Raw genomic sequence first — 17,860 nt, 5'->3', positions numbered from 1 at the left:
GACCTTATATGAAAAGGGTTGAAAACCACTGGCTTAGAGGTTAGGTGGAAAATATCCACTAGAGGACGCTCTAAACCCATAACATAAGAGCCCAGGCACTGTTGAGACTGAGAGTGACTAATGGAGAGATAACTGGTGAAATGCTGTTCATGATGGAATACATTTTCTCCTGGGAAAAATCTCAAAACTGCCGTGACATGTGTTGTGTTGTCATTGATGTAATAAATGCTGTTTGATTGAAAATTGTATTAACAGTTTGAATGGGTATATAGGCTACAAGAAAAGTACGGGTCAATACAAAATCTGCTAAGAGGATAAAACCAGAAAGACTTGTTTACATATAGGGTCTTCCATTTTCAATTCATCATCGGAGGATGAGGATGCTAGCTATAGCTGCAACGGAAAACATAAAATAACGCATGCAGAGCAGAATTAAGACGATATCCACTAATTATCAAAACCCCAAAAGTTAAAATAAATTAGCTATTTTACACACTGGAAAAGATACCCAAAACAAGAGCAAAATGGAATGCTGTTTAGCTCTAAACAGTGAATACACAGAACTTGAGCACTGTCTGTAACTGATCCAAAATTAGGACATCAATGTGAACACAACATAGTCTCGATTGAGAAAGGCAGTGGTGGCAGACCTGGCTCCCAAGAGAAGACAGACTATATGCAGCCACTGCACACAAAACGAGGTAGAGCTACACTTTCTAACCGTCTGCCCACTGTACCAGACATCAGAGACATAATACTTCCCACGGGTTACAATTACAACCACCCAAGGAGAGTTTGAAAACATGCATGACTAATGTGGGTGCACAGCAAGATTTGTGAGCTGCTGTGACAGGAGAAGAATGTCAAATGGAATACAATGTGTGTACAGTACACTGTTTATACCCTACACTGTTTTAAAGCAAATTAAATAGGCCTTTACTAAACAGAGAGAAATAACTTTTATTCAATTACATTTGAATAAATTGTTGCTAAAGCCTATACTTTATACGTCGCAAATGTTTTTATACTAAGTGAATGCAAAAACATTGAAATGCTGTGAACTTTCAAAAGTATAAAGCTAATGTCTCCTATATGGATGTAACTCTACCATAAAATGCACACTCTTTTAGTTTCACAAGATAGTAACACAGAGCTGTTTCCTTTATTTTATTCCTATTTATAATCAATATTTATTTGTACATGTATACATTGTTTTATCTTGTTCAACTTTTGCTTTGGCAAAACGTATACTTTTGTAAACTTATGTTTTACATTGCCAATGTGTGTTCCGTGTTCGTGCGTGCGCGCGCGTGGCCGGTCTTTTGGGGCACATTTCCGACAACAACATCGCGTGGCTGAGGGGCTGACTGCATGTTGGTCGCGTGTCCACATGTCCCCTGGGCGCTCGACCCCTCCCTCCAATACGTTTTTGGGAATGCATTTCGATTGACGGGTTTACTCAAGAGAGAGAGAGAGAGAGAGAGAGAGAGAGAGAGAATTCAAGATTTATTGTCCTAGACTCTTTTGTGTCCCCATTCAATAGCAAGTAAGGTCTGCCGATTACCGGTATTCCAATTATTCCAAAAGTGTACCCGTTTGTAGCATAATGCCTATATTGCCTATATCGCCCTGTAACTTGTAACTTTTCTAAAGTAGTTTAGAAAAAGTTAGGCCTATTTGAAGAATGTATGGATTTCAGTGTAGAATATAGATTGGGGTCCTAAAGATATTAAAAAAAAAAAAACAATAATAATAGTCATAATAAAGAAAGAAAGTAGCAAATCAAATGGGGGGGGGGGGGGCGTATAGGCTATACCTAAAATGCACTGGGGTGAGTCCATGGAAATGGAATGCAAACGGTTGAGAATCCCTGCGTTATAAGCTGCTAGTGCTACACCTTGTCATGGCACTGCCTGGCCAGTCACTGGTCAAGCACCTGCTTCGGCCGCCTCCTCCCCAACTGGCCGCTGCTCCTCGAGGTTATTCTTCTTTTCATGGTGATTAGGTTCGCTTCAATACCGCTCATTGTTCGCCCGCGTTTCCCACGATCGAGCCCTTTGCCTGGCAGTCGCGTGGCTCAAAAACATGAGGCCCCCGGCCCCGGCGCAGGGCCAACTCTCGGGGACATCTGGTCAGTTTGACATCTGCCTCACTTTGCCTCCGCCGGTGAAATAATAGTTCACAACAGATGTTTGACATTTTCAAACGCCGAACATGATCAAAGCAGCTCCGACACATGGATTTCCCTATAGGCATGTAGACCTACGCTTATCTTAAAGGACGACTTAACCCATTTTCAATGTAGCTTCATCTATGCTCATTAAGTAATAATTAAGTACATTAAGTAGACCTATACCATTTTTCCTATATCGGATATGTCTCAGAATAGGGCTATATTAAAAAACATTTTAATAAAAAACGAAATAAAGTGTATAGGCTATAGCCTGTAGCATATAATCATACAGCCATGGCCCTGCATGCACCAATTTACTCACTGATTGAAACATATTGTAAACCTAAAGGTCTACTCCTTCAACATTGATTGATTGATTGAGTATTTTATAGTATGCATGCAGAATAGGTATAGGCATAATAGGCTACATAATACAAACTCAATACAAAAACGTTTAACTGGACGACACCATAAAGCATTACACCTCACGTTTACAATAGGGTCCAAATGCATCTGTAGGTTTTAAATCTTTAAATTGGGGGACAGTTTAGATTCAGAGTCAGACTATAGTCTCTCGAGACAGCAGTGTTGACTCACTCACGGTGCTGCTTTTCCTTTGTTTTGCCAATGGGTTCCCATATTGTGTTAAGAAAAGACTAACATGGTTTCAGTGAATAATGGACTTATATGCATTGGCTCTTTGTCAAACATCTATAGTGGGTATATATTTTCTTCTACATGAGCCTTGAGAGAATAGGTTTCGCCTTTTTGCAGGTAGGGTAATGTTGCCCCTGTTCATTGAAAAGAATGGGCGAGTGCTCCCCGGAGTAAACCTCGGTAATTAGACACCCTTGTTCATCCCTGGGAATGACAATCCACGTGGGCACCCGCGCGCTTTGCGTCACGTATCTCCCTGTGAGAAACAAGCGAGAGAGAGAAGAGGAAACGAAAGTTTTTTTCGGTGGGAGGTGGTGCATGGTTTCAGGCTGGACATCTGTCGCTTGTGTTTTCTCCAGAGCGGGTATCTCGGCTATTGAATGGAGCCAGTGACCTGTCAGTCTTGACTGATGGGAGCGGACCGCTGGGAGCGACCCCGTGTGTGGGAAAATACCGCAGCCAAAGAGCTCGACCATTCACATGCTAATTGTGCCCTATAAATAAGAGGGCTGCGCCGCGCCGAGGGCCTTATAGACGCACTGAGATTCAGGACAACACAAGTACCGGCAAACGAGGAAAATATGACCGCATCCTCCATGGCGCACAACGTGGTGGGAAAACACTCGAGTGCGAAGGAAGAAAGAAAGGTACCTCCCCGGCTTACATCAGATAAAACACAACAGCTCTCTGTCTGTCTGTCTGTCTCTCTCTCTGGATACACTTGTGTTCAGAATGCAGCTTGTTGCGCCCGTTGGCTCTTCTTGCCACTAACCGAGTGACACTTTTAATTCTTATAGCTGAGGAAGCCACTCATCGAGAGAAAAAGACGAGAAAGGATAAACAATTGCTTGGACCAGCTTAAAGAAACTGTAATCGGAGCTTTTAGACTTGATGTGAGTAGGCATTGTTCATTTCCACTGTCTGTTTTAAAGCCAGTCAATAAATACGCCTATCTATGGCATTTATAGTAGCTGACCTATTTACTAGAATTCTTCTTTCTATTTTATTTATCTCTTCACAGCAATCCAAACTCGAAAAGGCGGATATTCTAGAGATGACAGTGAAACACTTGCAAAACATTCAAACTACTACATTTAATGGTAAGTGAGCGGCCTGGACACTTGTTGATCTGATCAACAAGTGTATTTCACGAGTGCCTAATTGGTAGCCCTCTACCAGTAGAGGGCAGTATCTGTCAGGAGTAATGACTTGTAGCCTACACAGAATGAATGCTTGAAAAGTGATGGTGGCACTTTGAATTCCAAGGGCGTGGAAAAACATTGTCTATGAAGGTTAACGAGTGCTCTAACATATTGCAATGTAGGCTATGCTTCAGCCTCATGACTGCCCGTAGACCGCTCCCACCAGATTCAGTGTTCAAGGAGATTTAATGTCACATACATCATCACATGCTGCACACTGCACAGGCAGAACAGCACAACAATATGCTATCCTCTCAGTATAAGTGAAATTCTCCCACAGAGTTTACTTTACAATACATCATCAGTGTGGATTGTGGAGAAGAGAAAGTTCATTTAAATCAGGCTAAATAAGACCTATACTGTTAGGCTACATCGGTGTGATATATTCAGGAAAATAACACAATAACGGTTTCATATAGGCTGCTTTTGTACAGTATTAGGGTATCAAAATAAAAATGTCTATGTATTTGAGAAACCCAAAGAAAGGGTACAGGACCACTGTTCCTACTGCTTTTTCAAAAGGATATAAGGGATATGTAAAGAAAGATAACTTTGGCCCTTTTTCCCCTCCTTTTTTATTTTCTTCTAATCTAATTCTAATCTTTCCTTTTTACAGTATCTATTTTGTCCTTTTCTCAGTTATATTTTTAATATGTTCTGGGAATGAATGAAATGAAAACAATTTTACCCCTATCATCATTTGTTGCATTGACTGAGTGTCTAGGCTGACGTCATGGTCTCCTCCCTCTGTGAAGCAGATCCTATGGTAGGCCTGGAGGCACAGCAGAAGTACAGCACGGGCTACATCCAGTGCATGCATGAGGTCCACAACATGCTGCTCACATGTGAGTGGATGGACAAGACTCTGGGCTCCCGTCTGCTCAACCACCTGCTCAAGTCCCTACCCAGGTCCACTGACGAGCGCCCCCTTCAGCCCACCACACCCCGGCGCGACGTCTCTCGACCTCCCAGTCAAGGTGCAGGGCTCCCCAGCACACCCATCAGGCCAGGGAGGCAGACTCCGAGAGAGGGTGGGGCCCCTTGCCCTGTCACTGCATCCCAGGACAGGCCCCTCATCCTACCAAGCAGCCCACTGCTCCATAGTCCCCATCACTTGGGCGTGCTGGAGATGTGGAGACCCTGGTGAACTAATAGTGCGCACTGGTTCTTAAAGTGGGGTCCGGGGACCGACAGAGGTCTTTGGGGGGGTTCCAGGGAGTCCCCAAAAAAATGAGGAACAGATTAAACAACTTAAGCCCTATTTTATTTGTTCGGCTATTCGAAAATTGCCAATCTACAAGTTCACAACGTGTTGGCTGTTTTCAAATCATTTAGAAAAATCCTGAAATTTTGTGAAAGAATTTGAATAATTTTAACACAAAGTCCCCTCGATGTGATGGGGGTTCACAGCCAAATACATGCCAATTTTGGTATATAGTTTCGTTAATATGAAAATGTTTGAGAAACACTTTGACTTATTGCTCTTAAATCTCCTGTTTGTTAGACCTCTTCCTCTGTTATGTATCTTATAGATATGCTACTCAGAAGACCAGCATGTGGGGCAGTTTTTGTTCCAGTTATTCTAGGTGTGCTATATGATTCTATACAGACCTTTTCAGTACTTCCCTTCAGAAGTTGACTTCCTGTAGCCTGCATTATAGAAGGCTCTTATTAATCTTTCTTATATTTATTGTACTATTAACCACTTTATTTATTTGATATTGTATGGTATTTGTCTTTGCTTCCTCTATAGGCTTTGCTCAGCACTGTATAGTTTGCATTTCTTCTTCCTTTGTCGTATTGTTAACATAAAGCATTAATAAAAACGTTACACACTATAATTTGTTTTGTGTACTCATTTTGGAAAATGTGTCATGTTATTTTCCTTTTGTCTTCCTGACATTTCGCACAATGACAAGTGACGGGTCAAGGGTCATGCCATTTCAAATTTAACAAGCACAATGTCACACTCCCTCCTGGGCCGGCCCATGTCACATTATGTAAAGCATTCATTTGAGCATGATCTTATACAAAGAGTTGAGCTGAACTTTTGCACTGAAAGAACCAAATTGAACTAGTGTGTACTGTGTAGGTCAGTGGTTCTCAATCTTTACTGAATCAGGGCCCATTGCAGTGTAAGTGGTCAGATGGGTGGGCTGCGTCACCCGCATGCATTTTCAGAGCATATTTTAATGATCCATCAGTCAATAGTGTTCCCACCGTTCCAGCTTTGATCAATATCACTTTTAAGATTTTAAAGAGAACATTTAGAAGAAGAAGAAGAAGAAGAAGGGAAGTTCGCACACTGTAGGCCAGGAGTGCCCAAAAGGCCAGTAGATCCCAAAGGCTGTGCAGGTAGACCACATGACATAAAAAGGTTATCTTTGAAAAACAAAGAAATGATCCTGCACACTGTCAGAAACTTGCCACAAATGTTGCTCTTTATTTGGTCAACGCTTCGGTCGATTAGACCTGATGAATGTTTGTGTGAATGGGTGAATGACATAAATTTGTCCGCAACACAAACGTTGAATGGCATCGACAATGAAGGTAAAATGTATGCCATCTTGTCCCCATGACGTCTCATATTTGCCATCGACAATGAAAGGAGAAATTAGGTCAAATGTGACCCAGCTTGACTGAGGGGCTGCCACTGGATTTTTTTCCATTTTCGTTTTTTGTCATGTGAAAGCAGGGAACCATAGCTTCAAATATAATATGACATATTGGTTGTTCATGCAGTTTGACCCACCAGTTTTGGAGATATGGCTTATAGAGTAAATGTCTTGCAGAAAACATATAGGCATGAAAGGTTCTCTTCTGTGGACTCTAACATTAAACCTATAGCATACATGATTAAGCATTTATTTCATATTTAGATGTCAATTTCAGCTCTGACATTTATTTCAGACATGCTCTGAAGACAAATGACAGGCAACAGGCATTCTGATTGGCCAGTATGAGATGATGTATGATAAGAGCCCCTCACTGCACACAGGTGTGATTTTTTAAACTATTTTCAGCAATGGGATATAATTTTAAAGTAGTAGCTCTCAAATCAAAAACGTGTGGGCCCCTGCTGTATAGGCAGGCCTAGTGCTATAGAGTAACCATGCAGTACCACTCTACCTTGTACATATAATAAATATTATACTATGGGAGTACAGACTTCCCTTCCTCTTCTAAATTTAGGAAGAATTTTCGTGTATTTTAGTTCAGCAATTTTTGGGGGGATGTGCATGCTTTTTTTAAATGAATGTTATATTGTCAATAAAAGTGTTTTACCAGTTAACATTCACCGTTCATGAAGTGAAGGGAGTTGTAACTCTGTCTTACTCTATGGCTCTGCTAAGTGCATAATCCAGCTGATGATTATGTGGCGCTCCTCTTATCATCATACATTACATCATCATACTGTACATCAGCCAATCAAATCATCACATCCCGTGCTACACACACACACACACACACACACACACACACACACACGCAAAAGCTATGCATAGGAGGGGCTAGCCTAGCGCCCCTCAAAAATATGAATGTTTTGCAAATGAGTTGGAGTAAATGCTCACGGCCCAGAAGTGGGCCCCGGCCACAGATTGAGAGCCACTGACTGTCCTAGTATAGAGAGAGACGCGCCCGGTCCCTCGGCGAGTTCACAAACAAAAGCTGGCCGAGACAGCTGCTCCCGCCCCGGCCCACACTCCATTATAGAGAGGGCTGGAGCAGAGCGTGGGGGTGGCGTGGCGAGGTGCCAGAACTCTCCACTTCAAAGATACCATGTTGTCCCCCTTATTGCAGTGGCGGAAACGCCGTGCGTGAAAGTGCACCGTAAAACAAATATAGCCTTAGGCTATATGCTGTTTAGCCTATAGCCTACCTGAAAGATGGCGCAGACACATTCTCAGGCGTTTTCTGGACATAGACAGACAACCCTCCAACTATTGTAGTAGGCCTAGTGCTTATTTGCATGACAACACGAAATATAGGCCCTACATAACGAGGGCAAAGGCAGGCCTGCTGCTGCTGGTCACTCTCTCATTACCCTCAATATCCCAAGGGACATGCCATTCAGGCTTTGCAGCTTTAGGCCAGCTATAACTAAACAAGGCCAAGCCTGATGCAATAATTCCTGTATTAATATTGTCTATATTACAAATAGAAATAATCAGACGGACCCATATAGGCCTATAGCTATGTACAATTGTCATGCATGGAATATATTAAGCCCATATATGCCTCAAATTCCTCAATATAAACAAAATATGACATTCCAGAGACCCTGCAGCACAGCCAAGCCTAATAGCCTTTCGTGAGAAATGCAGTTGCACAGTAATGCACACAATTCAGAAGTCACTACACAACGGGGAGAACAAACGAGGCGCAGGGCAACACCTGTCGCTTTCTTTGGAGAGGGGCTCTTAATTCCCCGGCTGATTCAGTTTGGGCCAAGAGGCCGCCGCTAGCAGCTGCCAACTGGAGGCATCGCATTACATCCGCCAAAACAGCCGGGTAAATCTGAAGGGCCTCGGACACACAGGCAACAGGAATAGGACAGAGTAGGGCAAAAAAAAAAAAAAAAAATCGGTGTAAACTAAAGTAACACACACACACACACACACACACACACACACACACACACACACACACACACACACACACACACACACACACACACACACACACACACACACACACACACACACACACACACACACACACACACACACACACACACACAGCATAGGTGCATAGGAGGGGCTAGCACCCCTTAAAAACAGGGGAAGACAAAAACAATCACACCCGTGTGAAGTTTAATCATAATCATAGTCATACATCATCTCATTCCAGCCAATCACATCCTATGTCCAGGTTTTAATGTTACACTATGATGTAAAACTTGGCATTCAATCAATGGCATTTAATGTTTGTGTTAGGACAAAGTTTGTGTTTACACACACACACACACACACACACACTAAAAGCTAGACATAAAAAATAAATGTGTTGGCGGCCCTCCGTTAATATCTGTGAGGACCCCCTTGGGGGACGTGGACGGCCCTATTGAAGACTAAGCACGCACACTCCTGGGAGGTCAAGGGTTTGATTGATTGAAATATTTATTAACAGTTTGCAGAATTACAGTACATTTCAAGCACAACTCAATACAAAGACTGTTAACTGTGAGTGGACGACCCAATAAAGCATTACACTTGTTTACAAGAGGGTCCACCTTGTTCAATTCATCAAAACATTTAGAGACTTACAAATACACACTTCTATATAGCCAAAGAACAGAACAGGAATTCATCATAAAGGAGGTAAAGAGGGAAAAGAAATATATACAGTGAGGAGAAAAAGGGGTGGGGGGGATTCCGAATTTTACGGGGGCCAGTTTTGAATTGCAGCCGTCCGTAGGTGCCCTTTGAGAGCGGTTTTGAAGGAGAAATCTCCACCCCAAAAATGGAATATTATACATTGTGAAATCGGGCACGCTGTATTTTATTTTTTCTTGACGTTTTATCTTAGTTTTTTTTATTGATCCCACTTGTCTGTGTTATTTATTCTTTTTATTCTTCATTTTGATGTATTATTTTATAGTTCATGGGGGTATAATTTATAGGGTATTCTTTGTGGGTAGTTCTTAAGCCTCTTCCAGGAGAAGGTCTCTGGGCTGAATTTCCACAGATCATTGTCCTCATCCCCTTTTTGGCCACCAACTATGTACAGCTCTCCATTGTAGTTAAAGGCTGAATGAGAACAGCGTCATTCTGGAAGAAGCTGTGCAGAAGGTGTGTCCATCCAGAGGTTGGTCTCTGTGTCAAACACTCTGATGGTGTTGTAGTACAGATGTGGATACTGCGTGCCGCCCCCAAATACAAACATTTTCGTCCCAATGATTGTGGCAGAGTATGTAGCAGGATATGGAATTCCTCTGGTTATAATGAAAGACCAGACCATTGTGGTGTTGGCCAGCCTACAGTTGTCATTAATATTGTGTCGAGTCTTGGTTAATCCTCCATAAATATACATCACCTTCCCCAAGGCACATGCTGAGTGGAAATCTCTACCCTCTGGGACAGTCCCAGACACCTGTGGTTTGAACCATCTGTGGGTGTCGACATCAAATGCATAAAGATCGTTTTAGTACTCATAGTTTGAAGTTCTTGATAATATTTCCTCCCCAGATGTAGACAATCTTTTCAATCAGCACAGCTGTGTGTTTCCGGCGTCTGTAGGGACTCTTAAAGTGAAGTTCTCTTCCAGGTGTCACAGGGGTCAACTTCCTCCACGTCAAAGTCACCGTGTAGCTCTTCTCACAACATTGACGACACAGGTCGGTTCTTTATAAAAGGGCATTTATTGGGCATTCTTCTCATCTCTCGGCATGGAACAGCTGAGGGCTGAGAAGAATGCCCAATAAATGTTCACACAAAAATAATAAACACATAAACAATCAACAAAGTGCATCACAATACATATTGATCGAACGAAGAAATACAAACATGTAGAAATACGGATGCGCAGGTGAACGTGTCAAACGTGTCAAAACACCACAATACAACACAACAAAGATCAACTCAAATATAATACCTCATTGGCCGCTTGTTGTGTAAAGAGGTTCTTGATTCTTGCGTTGCTTAGAGTCTTTAGAATGTCTCTTTGACCATTTCTCCTTGACTTAATGTTATTTATAACTTTAGCAGTGCAAACACACTACACTGCTGCAAGTGTACTGCTTCCTTGTGCAGAGTGACCAGAGTCTGAATGAGTGAGACAAAGTTTGTACCACCTGTGTGCAATGCCAGGCAATCATGGATCAATCAGTCAAGGTCCAGTGTAGCTATACTGACAGACAGGGAACTTTGTTCTGCCTCAGAAAGTTATCATCACATCACATTTCATTTTTAACCTCATATGAAATCAATTATAAACCACATATTTATTATACATCATGAAATTATTATGAATTATGCTTTATGAACTTGACATCAATCATGACAATGAATTTGAGTATTTTAGCAATTTTTATAGAAAGCATTTTAATAACAGCACTTACACACTGTGTTGAAGATGTTCACATCAATCTGCTTGTCGTAGCCTCCGAATGAGTACACATAGTGTCCCACTGTCACAGCAGCTTGATGGAGAAGAGAATTCCCAGAATAACATTACGCACAACAGTAAAAGAGTGGATAAATCCTATAGGCCACTGGCCAGTCATATCATAATGGTCAAATTCTACTGTGTAAATGCATGGAATATTTGGCTTCTTCACTTATATTGGTTTAAATGTTAGACGCACAAATATAATTTGTGCCAATGATATTTGTTTGGCCAATCCGTGAAGCAGATGGTTTGGTTTGACAAAACAAGGAATGCCTGCTAATATGGTAAAATGATCACCATCAACTACGGCTGAACAATATGGGGGGAATGTCATATATGAATCTAATATAACTAGAAATGCACTCTGTCGAGCTGCCTAACTTAAACATTTGACCTAATTTTTCCTTGCATTGTCAATGGCAAATATTGAGACGTGTGGGGACAAAAACTGTAGTATATAGGAGGGGCTAACGCCCCTCAAAAATCACACTTGTGTGAAGTGAGGCGTGCTCTTATCATGAATGATGTAACATGTCTATTTGCTCAGACACAGACGTAAATTCTCCATTCATTGTCAATGGGAATTTAATATTTGTGTAGGACGAAAATCTACACTAATAGCTTAATATAGGAGGGGCTTATAGTTTGGGTAGCCTAGCTATTCTGTCCACCATGTAAAGTTGTAAACAGTGGGAGTGGGGGTGAAAAACGGTGCCGCCGGCGACCTAACACAAAATATGCATCAATAGGCCTACTCCAGGTCCTCGCAGTAGACGGGCCGGAGACAAAGGAGTGCGTGTTCATTGGCTCCGCTGTCCCCCTACAGGAGCAGCTAAACCCCGTATTCATATGATAATGAGCCCCTATAAATACAAACAACAGCTACCCGGCGGCAGCTAACACGTCTCACTGGGATTGCACAATAAACAGAGGGCAGCGCGCATGGAGTATTGATTTTTATTTCACCCCCAACACACACACCACCGGTTCCTGTTGCCAGCTGCCCCTCATTCTCGAATTGTTGGATCTCGGACTAGCAGTGGAACCGCGGACATAGGGCGACCTGCGCACCGCGTTGGGCTCCAACCATCATCCATGGCCCCCTCGGCTCGACCCAGGTCACCCAGCAGCAATACCGGACTGGAAGGAGACGAGGATGATGATTACTGGGTTCAGAAAGGGGACCGAAAGGTAGGCATGCAGGCTTTACGGTCTACGCGATACAAATCCTATCCCATTTGTTTTATGAACCACTCGGTTATATGAGTCTGACGCGGTCGTTACACATTTATAGGCTAACACAGGTTTCGCTTCTCCCTTTCAGACGAGAAAGCCGCTGGTGGAGAAGAAGCGACGGGCTCGCATCAATGAGAGTTTGCTGGAACTCCGGACTCTGCTCGCAGACACAGACGTAAGTAGGCTAGCCCGCTTATGCATAACCTGGCTATACCGTAATAACCGTATATTCACTTCATCACCCCTCACCTGAATGTTTGATTAGCCATTTAGCCTATAGTTTGTAGGATGAACTGCGCTGCTGGGTTGCAAATCGGAGTCCAACTCAATATCTTTATTTTCACACTATAGTTTCACAATAAGATGGAAAACGCGGAGGTTCTGGAGATGACAGTCAAGAAAGTAGAGGACATCCTAAAAAATCGAACGCACGGTGAGACACATCACGACACACAGACAACGATTCAACAACAACGGCCATTGGGTTCTAAACATTTCGTGTGTGTAATGGTCTATTCAACTAGATTTATGTCTCTCTTCCCTCACAGAGACTGATGTGCAGAACCGAGAGTCCAGTGAAAGGTTCGCGGCGGGCTACATCCAGTGCATGCACGAGGTCCACATGTTCGTGTCCAGCTGTCCGGGGATAGACGCGACGGTCGCGGCGGAGCTCCTCAACCATCTGCTGGAGTGCATGCCTCTGAACGAGGACCACTTCCAGGACGTGCTGATGGATTTAATGACGGACACAAATAATTCTTCCGGACAGAACGGCAGCAGCACTTGGAGCGCCGGCGAGGCGCTGTGCTCTGCTCTCGCCTCTCCCGGAGGCAGAAGTACCTGTGGCTCGTCCTCCCCCGTCTCCAGCGGCGAGGACCTGTCGTGTTCGGACATGGACGACACGGAGAGCGAGCACAACCAGAGCTCATGCTCCAGCTCCACGACCACAGACGGTATGGAGATAATGGAGACCCGAGATTCCCCCAACATCATGCCCAGCATGATCGCCTCCTCCTCTCAGTCAATGTGGAGGCCCTGGTAACCCAGTCAGCCTATTAGCCACATAGCTCTAATGCCTTTGCATTAGAGCTATGCTACTCTTCTCTTCCTGCACTCGCATGGTATGCAGACCAGCCTCTCCTCTGTAGCGAAAATGAACGTTTTCACTACTCATCAATACAAAGGCGGCTTGTGTTATTAGAAAGCCTACTTTCCTTGGTCGAGGCACCCTGAGCACCACACTATATAAAATGCACCTTTTCTTTTTTTCCACTGGAAGAAAAAAATCCCTTTCTGGCCAAAAAGTGCATTTTATGTGTGGTGGGGGGCTCAGAGTGTGTCCACCAGGGAAAGTAGGCTTTCTAATAACACAACTCGCCTTTGTATTGTTGAGTAGTGAAAACATTATTTTTTATTTTCGCTACAAACGAGAAGCTGGTCTGCATTTCATGCGAGCGCAGGAAGAGAAGAGTAGCATATAGCTCTATGCAAAGGCATTAGAGCTATGGACCAGAGCTAACATGGGATGTATTCTTACTAGTATATGGAGTATATAGGCCTACATACCGAGGCCAAGGTTGTGACTTTTCCCCCTACCATGGAGAGCATCGACGACGCAGGAAATTCACTTATAGCGCAATGGATATATACAGAATGGGCACCTAAGAAATGTGAATTGGCTATTTTCCCCACAAAAAAAATGTGAAAAGAAGAGATGGGCAGTTTTGGGCACCTGAGAAAAGTGAAATTGGCTAATTTGACTGCTTTGGTTAAAGGTCTAAACCAGTAGGTTACTTGATTTGAACAGGCATTGTACATCATTATGCCAGAATAATGACTGGCTATCTCACTATTCGTTTAAATGTTAAGCCTTAAATCTAGGCTACAATGTTCAAGAATGCTCAAATCATGTGTGGGGCATTCTTACTATTCTGTGCCATTTCAGTTTAGTAACTTTTTCAAAACAAAATATATATTATTTTACAGGATTTCCCCCTTTTTCTGAAAGAGGGCATGTTCATGTCTCAGACAAACATACTTGTCCACCTTAATGCATTATTCCAATTTAGCATACCTCTATGGTAGAAAACCTTTAATAGTATAAAATAAGCTTTTAGGACTCAGGTGCCCATGCACTCTTTTACCCAACGGTAGTCTCTTGAGACAGACTGTTGACTCACGTCAACTAAAAGAGGGAGCTGTTTCTCCTTTATTTGCCAATGGGTTCTCAGATTGACCCAACAGAGAGTAGTAAAAGTAAGGATTTGCATATTCAGTTGTTTTTTTGTTGTAAATATGATGTGTATAAAGGATTCACAAGGACAATGCTCTTTTAGAAAACCGAGAACTTTGGCATGCGACCCATATAAATATTTCTATTATAGCTATTTAAGGCCACAGGCCTGTAGTTTATTTGCCCCATAGCCTCCTCCAGGATATTGTAATGATGTGTGTTTTGCTACAAAAATGTAAACAAATGTGATTAATAAAGTAATCTAATGCAAATGTCATCATCCAATAACCAGTTGTAGGCCTAATTGCTGAGAGTTTAAACGAGTTTGCTATATATGTTTATGGTCCATTCAGTTATGCCCATAGGCTAGAGACTAATGGCTTCGTGTAAAAATGTGGATTAACATGTCAAAACTCAAAATGTGTGTTGGGGAGGGGGGGGGGGGGGGGGGGGCTATAGTCCATGCAGGCCTAATAGCAGTCATTTGTTTTCTTTGTCAAACAGCTTTTCTTTGTTGATTACTCAACGTTCATAAAAAAATTAGTTTATGCCTGACTATAATAGTGGCAATAGCATAAGATGAAAGTTCAGAATGTGAACAAAAATGTACGCATGCTTCATGTACCTGAATGCGTGCATGGTTGCATGTTCAAACCTCAAGTCTGTTCAAGTCTAGTCTATTGCCCCATAAAAGATGCCTATATGTGCACATGAAAGGGTTCCACATCCACACCTTTGCCTGACCAACCCCGAAGTGTCCCTCCTCACACCTATAAACAATGACCATGTTCCACAAAGGAGCGTTAGATCCTGTCGGTCCTCCTCCAATCCAACCATCACCATCAGAGGGGAAGCATTGTGTTCCGAAACAAGCTGCACACATGCAGGCTCCACAAACCACCACGTCTCCTCTTCAGTCACATTATAGTCTACAGCTACTAGCAGTTATGTAAAGATACAGACAGACCGCAGGTTTCATGTAGGCATAGATCATTTAGACTCTTAGCCTATAGCCTAATTTAACGAAAAATGTAAATAAAACAAAAAATAACAGTATAACATTTTCAGTGTCCAAGAAATTATTAGCTATAAATAAATTGCATTGGACTATAGAGGGTATGCGTGTGACATCATCATCATACCCGGAAGTTATGCCTGAGTGGCAAAAAAACGACTTTCTGGCCTCGACAACCAGCCCATAAACAGAAAAGTCCTATCTGATTGCATTAAACGACATTAAACTCACGTTGCCACTCAATTTCCCACTCATTTTATAGGAACATAGGAATATACTAACCGCTGCTCGTTATGTTTAGTTCGGACTGTCCCAATGACCTGAGACTCTGGGTGAACCTTTCATTGTGTCGCACAAGATTAGAAATGTATAGGCTTAATAGGCTATTTAAAGTTGAAAATCCTATACATTTCTGGTTGAGTGGGGAATGGTACAATGGTTTAAACATTGCCATTCCCCAGTAGCCATGTTGGTCGCACCGCACCCCCATCATCCCATAGATATAAAGCCTGATGTTAACTAAACCTATATTCATTTGCTCATTGACACAGTGATGGTTCAACATTTAGACTATATGCATTTATTAATGTGTTGCTATATTTTACTATGTTCCAATTTCCACCCAGGCTGTTGTAGTTCACAAATCGGATTAGCATTTCAAGCCAGCCCCAGGGGGGCTTGTCGCTGTTCACACCTGGGTCACAAATTGGACAGGGTGTGAATGTTGGTGGTTGAAATGGGAGTGGGACAGGCGATGATCAAAGCTGTCGTTCTGTGTAACCATGACAGGAGAGGATCTGAGAGAGAGAGCCACACAGCCAGCTTATTTTCCAGCTTTTCAAAGGGTGGAAGAGACTCGGGGGGGGGGGGGGGGGGGGCTATACTGCTTCAGGGCCTTTAATTAGACAGACTTATCTTTTCTTCATTCATTTATACCGTATTCTGAAAATAATAGTCGTCAGAGACCCTTTCCTGATTGTGCTGCTGCAAAATAGCAGATCTACAAGCTCACACCATATCCCGATAATCTGCTCGTGAACTGTTATTGTCTATGTCGTAGCACTTGCCCTAGCCCCGACGACCTTACAGGCGTATGCAAAGGCTCAACATAGTAACTTAGATAGCCTTTTAGTTTTATGTAGACATAGCGCTATATGCATACATTACAGTTTCATTATGATATTCCACTGTTAGGTTGTCAGTATTTATTTGTGTATATATTTATTTATCTTTGAAAACTCTTGCCCAAATCGCTTTGATTGATTTTGACATTTTCAATCTACGAGAGTCTAACGCTTCATTTCCTTAGGGCTCCGACCATGTAATGCAAAATAATAAGGTGCTTACCCTGATGCCCCAAATGTTAGAGAGCCCTACGGGGCACCTGGAACTAAGTTCAGAACACTAGCATCACTGAAGAAAAAGTAGCATGTGCTTAAATTCATATTTAGAAAATGTTTCAGATGTCAAACATTTCTGAGATGATGGAATGATGATAGTCATGAAAGGGGAACCTTCAACAATGTATAGAAAGGTAGGTGGCTAGCGCACATCCAGTTCCTGTCTGGTGCTGGACTAAGGTAAGTACAGTGAAGAGAAGAGAGTCCGCACACAGGTTTGCAAACACCTTGGAGCAAACCTGTGTGCGGACTCTCTTCTCTTCACTGAACCTTCAACAATGACCTCTCAGTCAGTCATGCTAGTGTTTTAAACCTTGGCCTGGAAGAGAAGTCATCAGCTGGTCTCCAACCTTCTTAGAGTGTTTCAAGAGTAGTTTCAAGTATGCACATCAAATCAAATTCGACACACGCGTTCCACACCACAGTGCCCAGTGTCAAATCCGTCGGATAACCGGTTGGCCAGAACCAGCACAAAAGCGGCCCTCTGCTCGGGCTCTGGACCGGATTACCCTTATATCCCATATATAAAGCCAGGCGTGTAGTGTGGATTAAATGATTGACGGGCAAATTAGCATTGCGGGGGGGGGGGGGGGGGGGGGGGGAGTTAGCGCATCTCCGGTAGTGAACAGTTTTGCCGACGTGCTAATGGGGGACCATTTAAAACAAAGGCGGCTTGCATGCTACTAAACAGACATTTGCATGCACAATGGCTGCCAAAGTAGGCTATCTTTTGTTGTTTTTCTAGTTTTTTCGCCCCCTCTCTTCAAAGTTAGACTGGGCAAGCTCTAAACTGGGCCACTCTACGCCAGTGTATGGAGCTGGCCTGTTCTGACA

General features: G+C 42.8%; 2 protein-coding genes across 2 annotated transcripts; both read left to right on the top strand.

Moving 5' to 3' along the window:
• The first annotated feature begins 3,317 nt into the window (after positions 1-3,317).
• On the top strand, positions 3,318-5,771 carry her8.2 (hairy-related 8.2). The gene is made up of 4 exons (XM_083773092.1): positions 3,318-3,477; positions 3,628-3,723; positions 3,852-3,930; positions 4,791-5,771. The coding sequence occupies exons 1-4, from the start codon at positions 3,412-3,414 to the stop codon at positions 5,177-5,179; spliced, it is 630 nt and encodes a 209-aa protein (XP_083629218.1). The 5' UTR covers positions 3,318-3,411; the 3' UTR covers positions 5,180-5,771.
• A 6,162-nt stretch (positions 5,772-11,933) lies between these two features.
• her13 (hairy-related 13) lies at positions 11,934-14,883 on the top strand. The gene is made up of 4 exons (XM_083773609.1): positions 11,934-12,333; positions 12,467-12,553; positions 12,730-12,811; positions 12,927-14,883. The coding sequence occupies exons 1-4, from the start codon at positions 12,238-12,240 to the stop codon at positions 13,418-13,420; spliced, it is 759 nt and encodes a 252-aa protein (XP_083629735.1). The 5' UTR covers positions 11,934-12,237; the 3' UTR covers positions 13,421-14,883.
• The last annotated feature ends 2,977 nt before the right edge of the window (positions 14,884-17,860 follow it).

Source organism: Protomyctophum parallelum, assembly GCF_964188405.1.
Source record: "Protomyctophum parallelum genome assembly, chromosome: 9".
Classification (NCBI taxonomy): domain Eukaryota; kingdom Metazoa; phylum Chordata; class Actinopteri; order Myctophiformes; family Myctophidae; genus Protomyctophum; species Protomyctophum parallelum.
Note: the sequence above shows the minus strand (reverse complement) of the source record. Positions and strands in the feature narration are given on the sequence as shown.

Coding starts and splice junctions, on each gene's coding strand:
- her13 (XM_083773609.1), top strand. CDS start 12,238: ATGGCCCCCTCGGCTCGACCCAGGTCACCCAGCAGCAATACCGGACTG. Junction 12,554..12,729: donor CTCTGCTCGCAGACACAGAC/GTAAGTAGGCTA, acceptor TTCACACTATAG/TTTCACAATAAGATGGAAAA. Junction 12,812..12,926: donor CCTAAAAAATCGAACGCACG/GTGAGACACATC, acceptor CTTCCCTCACAG/AGACTGATGTGCAGAACCGA.
- her8.2 (XM_083773092.1), top strand. CDS start 3,412: ATGACCGCATCCTCCATGGCGCACAACGTGGTGGGAAAACACTCGAGT. Junction 3,724..3,851: donor TCGGAGCTTTTAGACTTGAT/GTGAGTAGGCAT, acceptor ATCTCTTCACAG/CAATCCAAACTCGAAAAGGC. Junction 3,931..4,790: donor TCAAACTACTACATTTAATG/GTAAGTGAGCGG, acceptor TCTGTGAAGCAG/ATCCTATGGTAGGCCTGGAG.